At 49.6% G+C, this 21,596-nt stretch overlaps 1 protein-coding gene across 4 annotated transcripts in view; it reads left to right on the plus strand.

Moving 5' to 3' along the window:
* Positions 1-21,596, plus strand: part of LOC144152601 (NADP-dependent malic enzyme-like) — a 173,418-nt gene that overhangs the window by 104,114 nt on the left and 47,708 nt on the right. For all 4 annotated transcript variants that reach the window (XM_077683917.1, XM_077683918.1, XM_077683919.1 and 1 more), the window contains exon 2: positions 9,660-9,759. In XM_077683917.1, coding sequence (XP_077540043.1) covers positions 9,660-9,759 — 100 coding nt within the window. The remainder of the gene's footprint in view (positions 1-9,659; positions 9,760-21,596) is intronic.

Below are 21,596 nucleotides of genomic sequence, written 5' to 3' on the forward strand. Positions count from 1 at the left end.
ATCTGGTACCACACACCCACTTTTCCACGTTTTAGGGGCGAAGCACCTTAGGGGCTCGGGCTGTCGGCATCTCCTGTCGTCGTCGTCTCATGTCGTCAAGGTTTTGATTGCTTGATTTATTTGATTGTAGGGTTTAAGGCACCGACGCAGCGCAGGCGATGAGGCGCTCTGGAATAATTTTGACCACCTGTGGATCTTTAGCGTGCGTCGAAGTCTCGTACACACGGGCGTTCTTGCTTTTCGCCTCCATCAGAAAAGCGGCCGCCGCGGCCGGGAATCGAACTGGCGTCCTCGTGATGTCGTCAAAGGTAATCAAGCTGTCAAACGATGGTCAGAAAACAACTGTGGAATGGATAAAACCGCTTCAAAATAAAAATGATATAACAAATTTAAAATACAGGAATAATCAGGATTTAATTTCATAATAACAGAAATTTGTTAAATTCCGTATCGAAATTGGTTTTAAACGCCAGGTTTTCTCCCGTATAGCATACTTCTTAGCATGCTGTGGCGTGTGACACGAAGACAACTTACGGCCAGTCTGTCTCTCATTTAATTGCTTAAATCCGGTTCAACGCAACAGATGGCGCCACCACCTCAGTAAGCGCGCGATTGCTCCTCCCACCGGCACTTCTCCGACGCCCAATCAGCGCGCGCCGTTTGGCTAGAAATAGACTTACGATCTTTGAATACACTCTGCATGCTTCGCCCCTCCCCTAGTTTCACGTTAGTGAATATGGCCTGGAATTTTTTTTTAGTGCTGGCCCATAATGCGTTACTCCTGCCCTTATTACGTCAGCGTGGCGCGGAATTTGAAAGTCTTTCAGTAGTTCTTGAGTTTTTTTGGTTGAAGAAGTGTCTTTTGTAGCCGGAATGGAGCCGACTGAGTTACCAAAGACTTTCTTTCAAAATGTATAAAGCTGTTCCGACGCGAACCGTCAAACTACACTTTACCTCTAGCTACAGGGACAGAATACTCCTATAGGAATATTGAACAATACCCCGCGTGTCTCTCCGGCATTGCCTAGCTCAAATGAAGAGACGAGGGCGCTTCGTTTTAGCTAAATTCAGCATTGTAAAACCTCGGCGAAATCTCCATTACAGATTCCACTACACTTTCAGCAATATTCTCCTTTTATAGTTATAGACACACTGATTATTCATTTTACAAATAATAACCGCGTTATGGTAGCTGATCCCGCTATAATTCGTGTAGACTGCACTAGATTTGGTTGATTAGCAAAAACAAAATTAAAGTCTAGAACATTGTTCCTTTAGTGGGGTCGAGAACCGTCTGAGCAAGGGCAAATTGATGACATTTATCATTTCAACATTCAGAACACCTTTTGTCCCAGAGTAAGGGAGCAAGCTTAATCGGTCCAGTTTTATCGGGAGTGTTGAAATGACCGGCCATGGCAATGTAATCTGTCTTAACAGTTCCAATCTTGCGGGCCAGCTGTTGCGGTACATCGACGGAAGCCCAAGGGCTTCCGCAAAAAGAACACAAACGTACCGATTTACCGTTTCGATGTCTAAGTAACTTGACACCATATCGCCTCTCAGGAATCGTTCCGGCTATCAATTTCACAAGATATTTTCGCCCGCTGATCGCGCGAGGCGAACACTCCCCCTCCATGATTATCCCAACATTTTCGGTAACATGTTTAGTGTTCTGGAAACACTTACCATCTTGCGGCAATCTCGTATAGCCAGGGCTCGGCACGAACCCCCCCCCCCCCCCCCTTCCACCGACCACGGGAGGAGCACTGTCCAGCTCGGACCCTGACGACCAGCTTTGGCTGGTGAAGAGAGTCCAAGAAGCCGGGCGGTCCTGGAATCAGTACTCTTCCCCAACGCTAACTGATCCATACAAACGTCTATCCCTCCACCTCCTAAACTATATACTGATGGCCGAGGCGTATATACAAGACTATTAAAATCGCGATTTTTTTGTGCTCCGACAGCTTACCACTAGGAAGGAGACGATAGCAGATGAACTTTTGGCAAGTCACTTGATCTGTACGACTTGCTTGACAATGTCAACACAGATGTATTTAACCTTGCATAAAACGAGTCAGGTTCATTTCGTGGAATCGTTTTCTTCTGGATTTACAAAAGTGCAAAAGGTGACTTCTTTTGGTGCGTACCTCCTCCGGGAAATCGTCAGGCAGGCTGATGTAAGTCCAGTTTAACTTACTGGCATTCAGTAAAATATGCTTTTCTTTATTTTAATCGACGCGAAGCTGGCAATTATGAAGAAACTCTATCGAAAAAAAAAAAAAAAAAGAAGAAGCGTCGCGCGACAAGTCTTCTCCGCCGCTCCGCGCAGTTTTTACAGCGTAGCTGTATGTGGGCAGCTTCCCGTGGACATTTCGTCACCGTGTCCGACTAATTTTACGGGCCTCATGTCCGACAAGTACCGAGCGCCCTCTATGAGGAGGCACAGCAGACCAGACAGTATGTGTTGACAGCTAGCGTAGCACATGGAAAGCTACAAAACGGGCGGTGAAGTGAGTAAATCTGGCAAGGGCATGCGTATCGAAAATTTCAACGTTACATTCGGTATACACTCATTTCAGATTCAGTGGTTCGGTGTGCTAGGCTGTGGTTCGAGAACGATTTGAAGGTGATTGACAGTGTTCGAGCTGCATCTCGAAGCGTGAACGTACAACGGAGGTGTTACTGCGTATTCCCTTGGTGAAAAAGGCTTACATGACAACGTTGAGAGTGTGCGGTGGGTAAAAGGAGGAGGCACGGGAGGTAAAGGAGGTCCTAGAGCCGCTAGAGCGCTGTTTATTTAGTGGCTCTAGGAGGTACCTAACGTGTGGTTCGCACATTAGGGACCCCCTAGAGCGGAATGGCCTTCCAGCCATGACTTTTGACGTACTCATCCAATTGTCTATTCTACTTCCGCAATCTTGTGCGCCTATCGTCTGCACAAGTTTTCTTGAATTCGGAGCGTCGCACCAGAAATTCAAGCAATGGAACGGGAGGAAGCGAGACCTTTTGGGCCCTAATTAACACTCGGCCGTCCTTGACTCGTGGAGTGACCTTCCCCGAAATGCCGCTATAAACTCCGCACGCTAACAGCTGCGCCCGCACGCACGTGCGGGCGCGGTTTGTGACCCAGGCTGGGGAATGAGCGTACGCCCCAGGTGGTCTTTTTGTACGGCGCACGCGAGCTGTGCGTGTGTGCGCGCAAGCCACCGAGTCGCGGGCGAAAGCCGCCGTAAACCCTTCCGAAGCCACTACGACGTTGGCCCGTGCTCAGAAGCCACAAGTAAGTCGCTTTGAAATCCACGGTTTTCTGTGTAGTGACACCAACATGAAATGGGCGTACGCGTCGCTCCCTAAATTTATCCTGCTCGTTCTGCGGAGGCGTCATCTCCCTCACTTTACGGAATTGTGATCGGCACCCACCGTTGACCCGCGACTGAAACCCAACTCTGCCATCCTGGGCGGCGAGACAAGCAGACCGCAGCCCAGCGACGCAGCTCTTGCCGGTGTCCAGGGCGGAGGAAGCCTTGGCCACAGCTTCCAGAAAAGGCACCCTGGATGGACTAAGGGTGCTTGGGAAAATAAAGCTTATTTCCTTCCTTCAAAAAAAAAACAAAAAAACAAAAAAACTGCGGCTTACCTCAGCTAACCTTGGATATGCAAAGCAAAAGCTTGGCTTAGTCTGGTTGACTCTTGGTTTCGCTTGGTTAACCTTTGATGTAGCTGTGTTGCCGACCACGGCTCAAAGCCGTTCGGACCCGTGCTCACAGGAGGAGCTATCGGCCCGACCTCGCTTTCATTCTCGGCGAACGCGGCGTTGCTCTTTCACGGCGAACGCGCGGCCCAAGATGAGTCACAGCCCGAGACCACCCAGCGGCGCATGCGTGGGAGACATTTGGTTTGGTCGGCTGCCCATCAGCTGAGCGGCCGCTCACGTGTCGCGGCCGCGTGAGCAGAACGACTGAAAACGGGGCCTTGTGGGCAGCGCCGACAGCGGGACGGCGAATCACGCGATACGCTTCGAGGGGTGTGTCGCAAAGGGTGTGTCTCCGGTCAAAAGGTTACCTTGCTCATCCTCCGCGGAACCGCTGGACGAAAGTAGTAAAGCCGTGCTTTAGAGGGACAGACAACCGATTTTTGTCGCGTATATGTTCTCTAGCTCATATGTAAGCCAGCGTTTTATATAGCCCGGTAACCACAAGCAATTTCTAAACAAATCGGCGGAAATAATTTTAATTTGGCAGCAAACTTCCTGAAATCGGAAGGGTGGCGGTTCGTAGTGTCGAAACTTGGCACTACAATATGTGTCCCTGTCACGTGTCCTGCAAACCTAGCAGCTACTGTAACTGCTGAAACGTTTATTTACGTATTGAAAACTTTTCAACACAAGGTTTTGTACAAGGTTAAATTGTAAATGTATTTCTAAACATTATTTTGAAAATTCTAAAGACACGCCGCCCACCTACAGTGGCTAGAAAAGTTCCAGCCACTGTAGCCCACCGTCGCTGGGTTGCTCTCAGTGTGGCTAACTGAGCCTCCATGCCCAGAATCAACGGCAGCGTTCAGTAAACAGACCCAGTGAAGGAGCTTTGACGATTCTGCCTGAGGCAGAGGCGTTTGTTCTGCCAAAATATTTGATTTGAGTTTCCAAATACACCAACGGCAGCTTAAAAAAAAAAAAAAAAACGGTGCGCCCGGGCAGAATTGAACTTCCCACCTCCACAACGTGAAGCCAGATTCTACCTATCGTCTATCCCAACAGATGGCGCATTCGTGCACAATAGACCGTTGCATTAAAAACACATAACGGAACAGGAAAGCCTGCTATTCAAACTTTTTTTAGCTGGGAACAGGTTTTTAAATATCATTTTTCATTTCGCATACAGACAAAAGTATGTTGCCGAGCTACTTTATGTCATGGTTGCCAGCATCATTTTTGAGAGGGACACATACGGCTCGCAGATCTAAAAATTTCGATTTAAAAAGTTCTAGGGCATTATCAGCAAAACCGTTTCTCATCAAGGTGCTTTAAGTGATGCCCTTTCATTTGGTATAGATAATATATACTCGACAAAAATCGGTTGTCTGTCCCTTTAAAATTCGCCTACAAGCACGCTTCCAAGGGAAAGCCGAGAGGCGGAGCGTCACGTGCGAGCGCCTCAATTCCGCTCCTCAGTACTATATATGCTCCCTTCCCAGGACCGTGTCAGATTTTTGCGTTTTTCACTGACGTGCAGACGTCGCGGTATACCGCCACTGCGCATTGGTCAAAAATTTTATGCTGTTTCGTGATGCTTTAAGGAAGCGGCGAAAGTCGCAGCCAGTTTCTCTTGAAAGCGGTTGACAGGTCATGGCGCGAAATGTTTTTGACGTCAAAAACATTTCGCGCCATGACCCGTCAACCGATTTCTGTATATAATACAGTACTGTAATATATAAAATAAAGATTCATAAAAGGTCGCTATAGCAGCGATTTCTGCCCTATGGGGCAAAGCTTCGTTGCGCACTGGTCGCAACCCTATTAGCCGCACTTTTGAGCCTAACTTTGTATGGGTTGCATTGCTTGTTTTATTGTGAGTTTTATTGCGCCTGTAGGCGCAATAAAATATCGTAAAAAGTGTATAGGCACCCTCGGATTTATTTTTCCCCCCTCACGCTTCCTGCCTGGTCGTGTGCACGCAGGTGATGTTCTATTTATTCACTGATGTATTTTTCTTCAATTTGGACGGCTGGTTGACAGGTCGAGCTATTAATAGCTATACCTGTCAACCAGCCGTCCAATTGAGATGGCGGCGAAAGTGTGAACGAAATTTCGTTCACACTTTCGCCGCCATCTCAATTGAGGGCCTGCATCGCCCAAGCTGTTCTTCCGCGCACTTTTTTTTTAGACTAATAAAATGAAACAACTTAATGCAGGAATTATTTAAATGAAAATCGTGCGGATCGCACGCTATATATATGGGGGTTCGAACCCCCTCCATGTCTACGCTGATTTGACGCTGTTTGTGACGCCAAATTTCTACGTCGTTCGATGCTTGATGCAGCATGACGTTAGTGAGCTCTTACATCGCGGACGCTTGCAAACTGAATTAGTCCCGTTCCTCGTAGTGCTCGTGGTTCGCTAACAACATGAGCGCACATCCCAACCGTGCTTCATGGTCGTGCTGCGACGCTCCGTCTTGTCCGAAATTGGTGCGCGCTCTGCGTTATTTCTGTCGCAGCTGGCGTCTGGTCGGGGCTTATTACAGTGCCCTTGGTTGCGTTGCTACGCGACCTGACGCCTTCTGAGCATCTGCCGACACCGAGGCCCGATGTTCGCGCGGCGCCGCGCTCATATTGCTCATATTTCGCGCTGCAGTCCTGCCATGCAGATGCCGTATCTGCCCTTCCCCGCTGCGCGCCGTATCCTGCCGGGAAGATACAGTTGATGCCGAGGCAGGAACTGCGATGTTTTGCGGCTACCCCTGGAGCCGCAAAATCAAGTTCAAGCCTGTGTGAGATCTGTATGTATTGGCAGTTTCCAAAATTAGCTCAACAAGGCGCATGCTGCGGCATGTTGGGACAAAATATATTGGCGAAGATGTCTAATTGGGACAGCATGTATTTTCGGTGTCTAAAAACGCGAACCACATGGTAAATAGGGCAACAAAAACAATAAAGCTCTCCTCCTCCAGAGGCCAGTTTTCCTGCGCACGCAGTTCCAATTTCGTGTCTGCTTCTGTTAGTTTTTGTGGAGTTCGCGGCGTGACCACGAAACGAAGAGCGCAAGTTGCATCAGCTTCGCGAGAGCTGAAGGAAACGACGCGCGACCGTCAAGCTGCCACCTTTTTTATTGAAAGGTAATACGCGTGGAAGCGCCGTTGTACGATAGTGCGCCCGTACAAACGCGGACAGAAGTGCGGGCGGTGCCCTTCGGGGAGTCACGGCGTCTTTGCGCAGGCATACGTTCTGCACATGGCGCCATCCGGTGGCCGTTTACTACTCAACAGTTTTCACAGCACAATACATACAGGGGGTGATCGATTTGTCTGCATTGCTATGCCTTCCGCGTTGAATAACACGCAGTTGTACTGCTTTTCGTTGCGGTGAATTTTCGGGAATCTGCAAGAGGTGGGTGACCTTAGACCCCAGGACGTCGACCTCAACCTTAAATTCACCCCACCCTCATTGTAAGAGTTGAAATTCAGTTAAAGTTATGGGGCCGTGGTTTGTTGGGTGAGTGAGGCCGGATAATTTGGGGGCATGAGTCTGAGTTTATGTGAAGTCGCGGCAGGCGTGAGGTGCTGAGGCTTCAGTGGAAAAATTACGCCCATCTTCCCGCGAGGGAACCCTGGTGTGATGCGACGCATCGGGGGGTTCAGTTGGTGTTTCTGTTGGGTTGATTCTCTAAATCGGGTGACACGTGTTGTGGCGCGAAGTCGAACGAGAGCGAGCGCTGACTGAATCGCCGCAGTGCGCTACCCGCTTTATATTCACAGCGCCTGAAGGAGAGGAGACAGCGGAGAGTCGCGCATGCGCGCACTTGCGCGACGGGAGCGGAGCGAAGCGAGCGAAGCGCGCGCACGCAGCTGTTGTTTATGATAATGAGACGGAGTGAGAGTGTTGCGCACAGCTGTCGGAGAGAAGAGCGGAGGAGAGTCGCGCATGCGCAAATGGCGTGCGGATGCCGCCGACGCCGACGCAGGAGGGACATGCCTCAGAGCAAGAGATGCGTCGCATCTAAAAAATGGGGTGGGCGGTGTATTGTTGTGCGCGGATACATTTCAGTCATTTGTTTGCGTTTCTCATTGTGCTTGGTAAAACTGAGCCCATTAAGTGTGGTCGAAATTTTTGTGAAAAAATATAATATATTCTACTATAAAATTTCTAGTAACTTACCACTTCCGATATGTCATAGATTAACGTTTCCTATAAAGCTACTAGTACTTATTAGTTCCGCTGTAATATGGCGTACAATTTGCTGCTGCGCTCAACACCAGTGTCGCAACTCTTCAATGCTGTGGAACGCGTGAAAACTTTTAAGATAAAATTTTTGAGTGAGCATTTGCTTTTCAGTTTACGTGGTAAATGTTAGCACATGTTACTGTCCGTAAAGTTTCCGTTTCACGTGAATGAAGTGGATTACGTCTTCGAAGAAATTTCATAACCGATTTGTGATCACCAAACGCACCCGATGTTTTGCATAGATGAACGCAAAAATGCGCAGAGGCAGTAAAAAGGCAGGACACAACCTCGCTATCTCGTTTTCTTTTTGGTTTTCACCGTCCTTGTCCATTTTTGAGCTCTTTTGTACGAAATATACAATGCCAACTATAGTGCAATTGGTCACGTGATATCAGGTCGAGTTTGAAGTGAGGTTGGGGTGACGTTAATAATTCTCAACTGGCGTTAAAGTGGCGTTATACCTAAACATACCTTAACCTTATTAGTGAGTTTGAGGTCATGTCGAGTTTGAGCTCAGGCCATTTGCCCGTCTCTTCTTTAGGGCGCATCGGGTGTGCGGCGCGTAACAGCCGACGTCCTTCGGGAACCTCGGAAAGCATAAGGACCAGACTTGTTCTGAGATTACGGAGATTTAAAAAAAAAAATGAAAGCACGGTGAAACAACAAGCTGTTCTTCACGCAAAAGTTTTGGTATGATTTCGGACAGAGGCGAAGTATACGGCTGCGCCCATCTTTGCCATATGCAGAAGAAAAGCTCGGCTCGGCTGCTCGCATTTCTGGCATCCCATGCGTTGCTTACGCGACCCTTCCGCTGAGGATGCGTGCGAGCCGCGGCCGCGTCGTTCTGGCGTGGCCGGAGGGGTGTTCTCACGTTTGTGCATCTTCTCAAGGAAGATGATGGGAATCCCATCTCGCATGATCTCGAGCTTGACCACTACGCGCCTTCTCCGCCATCGGATAGCGGCGCGCTTTTCTGCACCCGTATAACGCAACTTCGCACAATCGCGGCAGTAGCCTCCGTGCCGCGGGAGAGTGAGGCTGTAGGGCGGCCGTTGTACGCGACGCGTGAAGCCCTCCGTCTCGAGACCTCTTCCCTCCTTGCAGCCCCCGTTCTTTTTCTTTCCGCACGCGCCCTTGCATAACGGCGGTCTCCGCTCTACGGTAGCAGCGCTCGTCGGCCTAGCGGTATTCAGTGTTGCCGCTGGCTCGGCCCAGACGCGTGTGTTCCGCGCGCTGTTCTCGGCCAGTGTAACGCGACAGCTGTGCAGCCGGCCACACGGCCCTAATCACAACCTTCGGAGGGAAGAAGTGTCGCATTTCTCGTGGTTGCGCTTCGGTTGTGACCTACAGCTACTAGTGTTCTTGCGTGTCCCTGTTATCGGATTCCTGTGTGTACAGTGCAGGCCGCGTACTCTGCTTTTCCTGCCTTCTCTTTCCCGGCAAGTGCGAGATTACTTAAGCTACAGGAGCGGGAGCTCCAGGACGTTATCCTCGGATCGGAAAGGGAGAGCGGCAACCGTCGTTTGTGCGCGTTTCCACGGAAGCTCTGCCGGTGTCGATAATTGTTAACAGATACCCGTGTTGACTGGTATCACCGGGACCGCCTGACCGCGGGGGCTGTGTGGTGGAAGCGTGGTGTCTCTTCGTGCGCGGTGCCCCGCCTTCCCAGCCATGGGCCTGGTGAGCGGCAAAACTCAGTGCTGCGAACACTGTTCCAGGAACGGAGCTGTGGGCGCGACTGGAGGCGGAGCCGTCATCGTGGGCTGTCCAAAGTTCGGCCGAAGAATGGACTACCTCCGGGACCCCAGGGTCTGCAAGGTGAGCCACGCTTCGTAACTGGCCCTCCTCCTCCTCCTCCTCCTTCTCCTGCATGCGCGCCGAGAATTGTTCCAGTTACTCCGAAGACAAAAAACAACCGGGATCACTCGTGTGCTCGTTAGCTGGGAACACGTAATTTACAGAAGTTAAAATTACTGTACTGCGGAAGGTGTTGCACTTACACTTTGAAAAGGTCACTTGCTAGTATCATAAATGAAGTCAACTGGTAGAAGAGGCGACTACTGGGCTAGTTGGTATTGGATTTGGAACATTTTGATGGTACCGCACTTACACACGGACACTGAGGAAAGAGACAGCGTTGTGGTTTATCGTCTCTTTTCTTAGTGTTTGTGTGTAAGTGCGCTACCATCAAGGTGAAGTCAATTGGTCGAACAGTATTTGGAAAAAAAAGGGGGGAATCAAGAAGTACAAAAAAAAAAATGCGTCATTATGAAGGCGAACTTACGAAATCAGAATTATGAAACTTATACACCCCTCTGCCCCTCCAAAAAAATGGAACACAAAAATTAAAAAAAAAATATCCGGAAAATAACCATAGAAACACGGATAAAAAATCATGAACACGCACCAACCGTGCAACGCCTTGTATTTGCACAAGAATGCTTAATTGGCGGAGTTAACACTCCCAAGCGTTCGTAAATGGAGATAATTTAGTCGAAGGGGATTGCTAAAAACAAAACAAAAAATATATTGCTATGGACGCAACAAACGGGGAAGGCTTTATTTACAAGGTCTGCAGGCCAGTCGTGAGGCGGAAACGGGGACAGTTCAGCAGTCAGCCGGTAGCACGCACGTTCCTCGTCTTCCGCTTCTTGCCAGTCGACGACACAATTCACGGTTCCCCCGTACACGCGCTGTACGGGTGATTGGCCAATCACCATTGCTTGTAGCTCGTACTGTAACAATGTAAGAAGATAGCAAAAATTTAAAAATTACAAGAGTGAACTTACGAAATGAAAAATATGAATCGTGTACATCTCCACCACAAAGCGCAGACAAAAATGAGAAATTCTAGAAAAGAACGTCGAAAACACGAATAAAGAACGAAGACGGACAAACCGTGAACTAACCGTCCATCTACGAAAAAATACATAGTCGGCGACTTCGTTAAGGCACTTAATCGCTGTTCATGCACATCATTGGCGAAAAGAAATAAAGTAAAACGTTAAAACAATTAAAAACAACCAAACTTAATTGGCTACTCATAACCAGATGTGGTTGTAACGAATTCGAAATGAAAACAAGTGACGCAAGAACGCTACGCATTAATGGACAATTATCTTCGGCAGATTTTTTTCATATGCAAAATACCGTAAACTTTTGGTGTTTTAATGGTTGTCGAATAGTATCCCATCCACCAATATTGTAATAACACGGAATAAGACTACGCTTGTCTTCGTGTCATCTTTTTCTGTGTCCCCGTATCGAGTGCGCAAAAATTACCGTTAAGACACAAGTATTGCACCGCACCGCGCGAAGCATTCAGCTACCAGTAGGGCGTAAAATTATCTCGGGGTACGCGAAACTTTACATCGGTTTGCGGCCTCCTCGGCTGTGATGCTGGTCGCGCCTTCGGGTTAGTCTAGTACAGCTCTTTATCGTGCGCCAAAATCTCGTGCACACTTTTCACCACCGCGTCCTGGAACTAAACCTTCCTCCGACCGCGTGCCCAGTAGTGCGAAACATGGAGCCGTCTCTTCGACTGTCCTTCTATACGTTTGTGAGCGAGTGGACCGCGCGCACCCCAAGAAAAACCTGTCCCAGTGTTTCTGCTCTCGTTCAAGAGTACCGGAGTATGCGCAGTCCAGCATATTTAATTGAAAGGGTTTCCTGAAGGTAAAACACAACTCGGTTCAATTTGAAGGAACTAGCTTTTGGTCGCTTGGTCAGCTCCAATTCTAGCTACGAAAGACGTTGACAAAAAAAAAAAAAAACAGTTCGCGCTATATAGTGACGGAATATAGGTGATTGCTAAAACAGTGTTCAGTATGTTAAGTGCACGTTGGCATTCAAGGGACGTATACAATCGCCCATTCAGGTTTTAAGTGCAGAGGGCTTCGTCGTAGCTCGCTCGCTGGACCCATGTAGAGCAACAGGGCGACCAGTGGTAACGCTGTCGTCGCGGCCTAACCCAGAGGCTTCGAAAGTCAAGCGGTTTATACAGACATAAGCGTTCGAAACTCGTGAACCGCTGGCGCTTGTCACACATCTCCCAGTTGTTTAGCGAAAAGAAAACTGCAGGTACATTTCCGGCAAAATATACGTGATTAACCTCGCGTTCATTTAGTTGGGAACGCTTGGTTTCTACGATAGTAAGCGAAAAAAAAAAAAAAAAAAGTGGAAGTGAAGCGCCGGCACGTGCGGGAGGAAAACCAAGCACAAAAAGAACAGAACTCCCGCTGGCGCAGTTTCAGGCAGGGGCGCGCGAGCAGTGCGGAGGCGGGAAATTCGAATTGCATTGGGTGGTAGCAGTGAGCGGATAATGGCGCTACAGCCCATTCAGGCGAATCACTGCTCCGCACTTCCCATAGCTTTCACATAGAGTGGAACGGCTTCAATTTTTCGCGTTACATCGGGTCGGCGGCCGCCTGTGACGTCAAGAGAAATAGCCGGAAGTTGTCGGAGGAGTCACCGCTTCTTTGATTGTTTGTTTGTTATATGTCGACTATTCGTTTAAAGTATGCGATAAAATTGGTACCACTTATGCTGGGGGAAAGTGGTCTTTTCAGTGGACCAAACTGGTCTTTTGTCTACATGGACACTTTAACGAAGCGCAGAATGTAACCTAACTGCAAATGCGTTGATACCGGACGAGGCAATGGGAGTGTCATTGGCGCAGACTGTGCTGACGTTTTATCAAGTAAACCCTCAGCGGTGTCCTTGTTTGTACGGCAGCATGTCTACCTTAAGCGCCGTAGCGTGCAATTATACCGCTTCGAAACGACCGTCAAGGAGGCCTGAATTCTCGCGCGGGAAAACCAACGCGGAGCTGTTCGTCACTTACATGACAATAGCGTTTCCTTGACACTGCTGCTAGAACAGACTGCTCGAACGGGCACACATATGTGACCGGAAATTTTTTTTTTTCCGAAGTTTAACAGTAACGCTTTCGCTGCAAAGGCAAAATTGCGAAGAGGAAGGTTAGGATCCTAATCCATGAATGGTTTGCGTGTGTTTAGTACTGTTATTAGACCCACGACAGAGCAAAGGGCGCTATGGTCAAACGGCACGCAGGGGTATACCAGTTTCAATCGTCGCTCTCGGTGACGTCATCCCCTCAGCCTCTTTCCTGTTCAAAGAATTTTCCCACAAACTTCGCTCTTGGGCCCGTTTTCGGACCCCCTACAAAGTCTCACATTTTCGGCTAGAGTCACTCGTTAAAAGGATCAGTGTTTTACCAGAACTAATTGTTTAACTGGTCACCACTTAAAACTAGGCTGACGTGGTCGACGACACTCCGATTCTGAAAAATGTATTCTTTGTTGAAAAAATTGACGTTCATAATTCAGGAGGCGGCTGGGCCCGTTTTACTTCATCGTCTGTTGTTTGCTGAGCTCGAGCTGTGTATGCAACATTTCGAATGGTGTTTGCTTGTCCGAAGTATACTTGAAACACTTTGTAAAAATTAAGTAAGGATGTCCGCAACATTCTACATTGGTTACGTCCCTGGCTACTATACGAAGTTGGACATTTTGAGCTTACCGAAATAGAATTACATTATTAAAATATCATGATGGCGATGCCTGTACATTTTATATAGCTCTCCAAATAGCATGCCGCGCGAAAACGGGTGAACCGTTTCGTGAACTTTATGAAAATGGCAAGGAAAACCTGCGATTCTTTATTGATTAGATTTTATAACTTAGCTGTGTTTCAATTCAACTTACACAGTAAAGCGATGTACTACAGTTTCGTAAATTTTTAAATGACGAAGCTTAAGAAACGTGTTTGCTTAAAGATGTCTGCAACCGCAGTTGTAAATGAAGTTTTTCCCCGCAGACAAATCTCCGCGCTTCGTCACGGAAGTGTACGTATATGCTCGTACCAGCGGTAGCGTTTGACGGCGAATGAGTCAAAAGAAATCGCAGCCCACATGTGGGTGTGACAACACGAAAGCGCCGCGGTGCACGAGCGGAAACCGAATGTCTACGTCTATTTGCGCTTACAAAGTGGATTGTCCAGTTCACGTATACGGTGGCCTATAGCGACCACGTTGTCTAGAAGCGGCGGCGGCTTTTCTTCGAATCCGACCTTGCGCGGGCAATTTCCATTCCGCCACCCTGACGGTGTTCGTGACCGCCACCGATGCGGTCCCACTCGAAGGGCATCAGGGAACCTGTCGCTGCCGCCGCCCCGACCGGGTCTTTCTTCTCGAAACTGGGTCGTAATAGTAACGTGCTCACGTTAAATACTAACCGGAGACAGTGAAGAAAGCGTAGACATGCCGGGCGACAACGGAAGATAATCACAGAAGGAGCAATAGCTGTAGTAGGGCAAGAACCTGCTAAAGGAAGCGGTAGACCATCTCGGAAAACGGGAGAAGCTCAATGCGAAACGAAGAATTGTGGAAGTGTGAAAGGGACGACCGAAGGGGCGGAGTTGTGAAAAATTGGCCAGCAGTTGTCGCAAGAACAGCGATATTCGCGCTCACAACATGGCGCGATTTTTTTTATATTTTAAACCCTTTCAGCCCTGATTTTTTATTTCGGGCAAGACAATATTTTCTGTGTGTTCGCTTAAATTTTAAGTCCCCATAAGCCCGCAGACAGGAAATAGAGCTGGTAGTGCAAGTATTAGCTTATTTATTAACGAGGCACATCTAACAATTAAAAATTTTGTGTTGAGAAGAATCATCTTTTTTGCATGTTTTCCTAAACGTAATGACAACATGAGCCGAAAAACCAAAAAATGAGTTTTGTAGTGCGCGTATTTAAACATTTACAATCTTTGGGAATAAAATTAGGACCTCCGTTTTTTTTAGCGTGAACGTCGGAGTTTTGTCTTCACCGGAGCTTCTTCTTTCGTCGCTCAACCTCGTTGGGGCTGCTCATATAGGCTTAGCAACATACCCACAGCAGCCTCCGGAAACTCACGGCCGCTTCACCAAATCCCATTTGACTGCGGCGTCAACATTTCCATCCGCACATCTGCTTTCAGAATTCAACGAGACGTTATGCTCACTCATTCGCACACCACTTGTAAATTTCTTCCTCCCTCCCTTCATTTAGTTTCCCCTAATTAGCAATATGGTCGCTGTCGGCTGCCGTCACTTGAACCGTGGAAACTTCGGGATCACTGGTCTTCCGTGAAAAAACAGCTACGGAGCCACCGAGGCCGGTACGGCACACACGATTCGAACTGTCTGGAGAATATTCAAATATCCTTCGGAATTGTACTTTTTACGGCTTTATTGAATCTCGTTGGTTTCTGCGGTATAGGCCTGCAGTCTATAAACGTGTGCAAGCGGGCTAACGTGAGCGCGGGGGAGCCGTATACCTCATGCAACCCTGGTTCGTGGGAACGACGCGCTCCGCGAGTTTCGTGTGCCGCGGCTGGCAGCTTTCCGGTCTCGCGGGCATGCTCGCGTGTTCCGTGAGTCTCCGCGACTTGGCGTACAAGCGGGCCACGCTATACACAACCTCCTCGTGACCGCGGCTTCGTTTTGATGCGAGTGCAACGTAGGGGTAGGAATTAAACTTCGAGTGGCCGCGACGTGCGCGGCGCATCCGTACTCTCCTCCCCCAGCCTGCTGGAGCTTGAACGAGAAGCTTGCCCGCGTCTGGGCACCATTGGCTATACGTGAACGCGAAGGTAAAAAATCAGCCAGTAACGCACCGGATCAAAAAAAAAAAAAAAAAGTCACAGTTAAAGGGGCCATGAAGACAAAATACTACATTGTGCAATTTGACAAAAAAAATCTGCCTTTGGTAAACTCGCTCAGCCCCATTACAGCCACAGAAGGCATTTTTTAGATGCGACTGCATCTCATTCACTCGCCTTGTCCCTGCATCCGGCGTCGTCGGCGTTGTTGTCGGCGTCCGCCCCTCCCCCATTCTCCTCTCCGCGCGAGCTGCGCTCTCGGTCGCTCACCCCCTCTCCTCTCCGATAGCGAACACTCTCTCGCGAGCGGCATTGGATTGGATTCGATTGGATTGGCTTGAATTGGATTGGATTAAAGTGGATTGTGTTGCGTCATAGCCGCGGCAGACGCACTGGCGCCGGCGCGTCCCCTCACCGTTATGCGCGCTATAAAACGCGGTGCCTGCGCCGCTCCGCTCCATCGTTCCAGCGCCGTTCCTCCGCTGTCCAACGCTGCAACGTGAACCCCCTATGCGCCGCATCTACACAGGGGTTCCCGCGAGTGGAGGTGGGAGTTTTTTTGAAGCGAAGCTTTCTATGCTGCACTGATGCGACCGTACCGTCATCAAAAGGCGCTGCATGAAAGCCAGCTCGACACAACGGGTTTCACAACACGTCGTCGACGACGCCGACGACGACGATGATGATGACGATGATAACCGAAGGCACATCAAGCGCCTCAAGAAAAAACGCTTTCCGTAGTCGGTATCAAACCTGGGTCCCTTAAATTATGTATAGCCGAAGTTTATCCGTTTGTGCCATTCCGACACAGTGAAAACAGCTTGGAAGCAGGCACATAAAGCCCGACGAAGAAGGTCAAAGCCCCTTTGTCAAACGACGACGATGGTTGATACGCGAAGCTTTCTCGGCAAATTGCGAAAGGAATGTCAAAACCACAACGGTCAAAGCCTCAACAATATGAGTCCAAACCGTCAATGATCAAAGTTCAAATCCTAACGACAGCGGATGAGTCCTTCATGAGGAAGCTGAGCGTTTCAACCATCGTTGTCGTTAGAAGAAGGGGGCGTTTGAACTTTTAAGTGCAATGCACTCTATAAGCGACCCCAAACCTTCCACCGCCGGCGGCGCCGTCCGTCCGCAGTCCTCCTATCCCCTAGCAACGGCGTGGAGCGGAGAGGAGCGTCGGTAGCAACGGCGCAGTGACGTCACTCACCACGTGACGACACGCCCCTCACCGCTCCTCGCGGCGCGACGGCGTGGGCCGCGCGCGTCCCTCTCCCTTCCCCGTGCCGTGACGTCACATACTCCACCTCCTCTCCCCGGCAGCTGCCGTGCGCCGCTGTGTGTCACTCTCCCTCCCCGCGCCGTGACGTCACGCACCCGCACCTCCTTTCCTCTCGCTCGGCTGCAGCTGCCGTGCGCCGCTGTCCCTCTCCCCTTGCGCTCGCCTTCTCTCTCAGCCACCTGGCTCGGCGCGCTCGGCGCGGCGTACCCCCCTATATATGCAGCGATAAACCGCCAGACCTCCGTGGGTCGGCTCGCGCGCGCTCTCTCGCTACAGTCTCCTGCTCGCTCTGCTCCAGTTTAGACCGTTCGCTGGCTGGGCGCCTCTCACGGCGATGTCAGAATTACTACGCCGTGTACTCTCGGCGCAAGAAATGCATTCGCACTTCCTCACGATTCCCTTCGGGGAGGTGGGGGCAATTTTTTTGAACTGAAAGAACGCGAGATATCCTGGAGAACTTTTAAATTTCGCGCTACAGTGACGTATTGCGGGCGGGTGTGACGTGTGATGAACCAGCACTCAGGACAAATTTATCGGTGTGTTGACTGCACGTTAGTGTTCAGTCGATACGATCAAACGGATCTAGGGGCCGCACTATGATCGCCCAACCTTGTTTCATAATTTAGTGTCTTCGGTAGACGGCAGATGGAAAGTCGTCGCTGCTTCACCTGTTTTATTTAACATTTCGGTTATCTGTTTAAGTTTGCGACCACATTGATATCATGGTTATCGGGACAACGCAGGCTTTTTAACGAACCAACTTGTTTTAGGGCCGAAGCCCCTTGGAGGCTGGGGCTGTTGGCGTCTCCTGTCGTCGTCGTCGTAATTGTCGTTCGTCCCATGTAGTCACGGTACTAAAACACTGGGAAACTCGTTTACGCCTCGCGCTATACTCGGTTACAACTCAAGAACGGCACCACCTCATGTAGTGTATCACTCCGCCAAAGAGCCGGACCCGTGACGTCAGTGCGCGCGCGTTTTGAAAGGGCTTTGCTATGAATGCGTGATATCGTCTGCCTTGTCTCACGCAGTTTGTTTGTCGTCACTGGAGTCGTTTATAAGCATATTAAGTCCAAAAAATCACGGGAACGGCTCACGCCATGTTCAAAATATTCCCAGTAACGCCCTACTTGCGCCGCGCAGAGAAACATCCGGCTACGGTGATAAGGCACAGCGGGAACTTCCGGTGCCGTTCTTAAGTTGTCACCGAGTATAGAACGTAACGCGTACTAAAAAAAAAAAAAAAACACCGGGGCACTCGTTTACGCCTCGCGCTAGATAGCTTCGTGCTTCAAGGGCAAGATACTTTTACAACAAAGCTGTATACGTCTACCTAGCGTCACTAAATACAGGCTTTTTAGTGGTGACACTACCTCTACCCACCCCCCTCCTCAACGGTTTGATCTCCGTTGGCAAGAACACTTATACACTGCATGCTTCGGCCCTCCCCAGGTTTCACGTTAGTGGAGATGACCCGGGATTTCTTTTTTGACTGTTTGTATAGCCCCCTTTGGGGATCAAAGTTGAGGCCCGTATTCACTTAAGAAGCATTGCTTATGCCTTCAATTTGTATGGCGATCGGTACTAGCAAACTTTGCCAACTTTGAAGATTTCGTGTCAGAACTTTGCTGTAAGGAGCTAGATGCTTTTAGCCTTGTTCTTCTGCTAACGTTTATGATCTGGATTTATTTAGCGCTGGAGGAGGAGGAATAAGCATTTATTGAACTCTATGAGTTCCTTTGTTGGAGGCCTCCTCAGTCCAGGAAGCCCTTGTCCTTTGCTGCCCGGCGGGCCCTTTCCACCAGTCGTTGCTGGTCTAGAGGGCGTGAGCTGGTCATCTGATCTACCCACTGCTCCAGGGAGAAGTTTGGTAGGAGGCTAGCGTCGAACATAAATTTCTTCCACACGAAATCATTACGCTTTGCCAACCTTTCGAGCACAAGTAATGCTAGTCGAGTTGACTTAATGGTTGATTGATTGTAGGGTTTAACGCGCCGACGCAACGCAGGCGATGAGGCGCGCCGTAGTGGAGGGCTCCGGATTAATTTCGACCACCTGGGGATCTTTAACGTGCGCCGAAATTTCGTACACACGGGCGTTTTTGCTTTTCGCCTTCACCAGAAAAGCGGCCGCCGCGGCCGGGAATCGAACCCGCGACCTCGTACTCAGCAGCGCAACGCCTTATCCACTGAGCCACCGCGGCGGGTCGGGTTGACTTAATGGACGTAGTCAACTTGCGCTTTTTTTTCTTCGGTAGCGGGCTAAGAGGGGGGTTCAGATAATATTTCGACGGCATGCTGACCAGTATCCGCCAAAAATCACAGGCCTTTCCCTTATATACGCGCGGCTATTGCCTTTCTTGAAACTTTCTCTAAGCCTGCTTGCACAAAACGGGTGGTGTCAAGTGAATTTCAGGAGAAAATTGCTACGGGAAAGTTCAACGTCAGACCGGCACTTGCAGTTCTTCGTCGTACAAAAATGGCATACTTGCGGTTCTCTAAACGAGTTCAATATCACTGTCTCGTGGAGGTCCAAGAAATATGGTGAGAAAACTTCTACTTATGCCCTGCTAGGGAAAAGCCGGGCTAGCTGGTGCCGATGCATGCTGACCGAATCGCCCTCATAAATTGGGGGCAAAATGGAGACGATTGGACCAGCGAAATTTTAAAACTGTCGCAGTATTTTGAGCATCACGTCAGTTGCTACATCAGAGAGCGAGAGAGAGAGAGAGAGAGAGAGAGAGAGAGAGAGAGAGAGAGAGAGAGAGAATAAAGTGTCAAAAGAGTGACGTGCACTCAAACTTCCTTCAATATTGAGATATATGCCATGCAAGCCTCTGGTATTTCCTTGATCGTTCGGGGAGAGTTTGATCGCATATGTCTCCAACCACGCTGAACAGTGTGTGGCTAAACGCGCGTGAGGGTGGACGGTAGAAGCTGTCAAGACGCTTCCTCAGCCTTACGATTGAGCGCCTGCCATGATCTGACCGACATGCATACTTCTGCCCGCACGTGAATATTAGGGAAAACGCCGTGGTCTTTCGATTCGAAGTTTTCTGTTTATCTCGGCTTTATTGGTACCGGTTTGCCTCTGGGCTTTATCAATCAACTCGTGTTTCGTTGCTGCGCCATTTGAAAGTAAAGTTCGCACCCACCGCGGGGTGTCAGTGGCTGAGGCGTTGTGCTGCTGTGTCCAAGGACGCGGGTTCGATTCCCGGCCGCGGCGGCCGCTTTCCTGGTGGAGGCGAAAAGCAGAAACGCCAGCGTGTCGAAACTTCGGTGCACGTTGAATACCCCAGGTGGTCACAATTGATCCAGAGCCCTCGGCGTGCCTCAGAGCGTAGCCTCGGCGCGTTGAGCCGTCAAAATTTGAAACTGACGTTATTACTGAACACGAGGGCGCGGGTTCGATTCCCGGCCGCGGCGGCCGCTTTTCTGGTGGAGGCGAAAAGCGGAAACGCCAGCGTGTACGAGATTTCGGGGCACGTTAAAGATCCCCACGTGGTCAAAATAAATCCGGAGCCCGCCACTACCGCACGCCTCATCGCCTGCGTTGCGTCGGCGCGTTAAACCCCACAATCAATCAATCAATCAATCAATCAATCAATCAATCAATCAATCAATCAATCAATCAATCAATCAATGAAACTGACGTTTTCAGCTAGGCGTTCGCATTTACGGAACTAGATCGTCATGAAAAATGTAAGGTCACCAGGCAATGACTGCCGTTAACATAAAAAGCGTGTTAAGTTGCTGTGATACAAGACGGCGGCTCACTATAACGAATAGGGGCAATGGTGGTGACCTGAATTACGGACTGTATCGTATGAGCTACCAAATCGGCACAGGAAAAAAAAAAAAAATGTTTGGAGGATTTTCGAACGCGTGACGTACACATAACCGCCGATCTCGTGTTGTGATCCGAACCGAGGCGGCTTTGGCGTGCGCGCAGCGAAGCGCGCTGCGATTACACGCTGAAGGGGGCGTGTCGGCGCCTTTGTGCACCGGCGGGCCACGGCGAAGGAGACCGCTGCGGCCGCGCTGCGCGCTCGTCACGCACTGATACGCAGCCACGAAGCCGGCCGAGATCCTGAGGTAGTGGGCACGTAGGCCTCTTCCGTGAGACCGAGCCATGGCTCGGTGGGTCGTCGAAGACGAGACTCCGTATTGTTGACTGAATAATCGCGTGCGTTCGATCGATAATGTTGCGGCGACGGTTTGGCGGCCACAATTTGGGCTGCATTACATGGCTGGGCCTCACGGAAGTGTACTGACACTCCGTCCATGATCGGAAGAGAAGGAAATAACCTTGAAACTCGTCACCTCACCATGAGCCGCGGGGCTAAAGCCTCATTTGTCCCACTGCCGCGTAACGGTACTCTCAGGTTGGCCGAGGACAGGAACTGCCGACGTAGCGCTCGGGCGTGAAACAACGCAAATCAGGGCAGTGAAAAGTTCAGCAGACCGCGCCCGTAGTCGGTTTGCTAAGTTGGTCCACCGGAGCCGTTATTTATTTATTTATTTATTTATTTATTTATTTATTTCACTTACTCTCAATCTCCGAAGCATTGTAGAGAGGAGTGGTTTACAGAGTGCACAAAATGACAGATGCGGCAAAATATACAAAATCTCTTACGAATTGGCTAACTATACTTGGTCGCGACATAAATAACATAATAAAGAACAACTAGTAAGATCAAATATATGCACGT

The sequence above is a fragment of the Haemaphysalis longicornis genome, unplaced genomic scaffold (genome assembly GCF_048455015.1).
Source record: "Haemaphysalis longicornis isolate Haplotype H1 unplaced genomic scaffold, Haemaphysalis longicornis Haplotype H1 scaffold_9, whole genome shotgun sequence".
Taxonomy (NCBI): Eukaryota; Metazoa; Arthropoda; class Arachnida; order Ixodida; family Ixodidae; genus Haemaphysalis; species Haemaphysalis longicornis.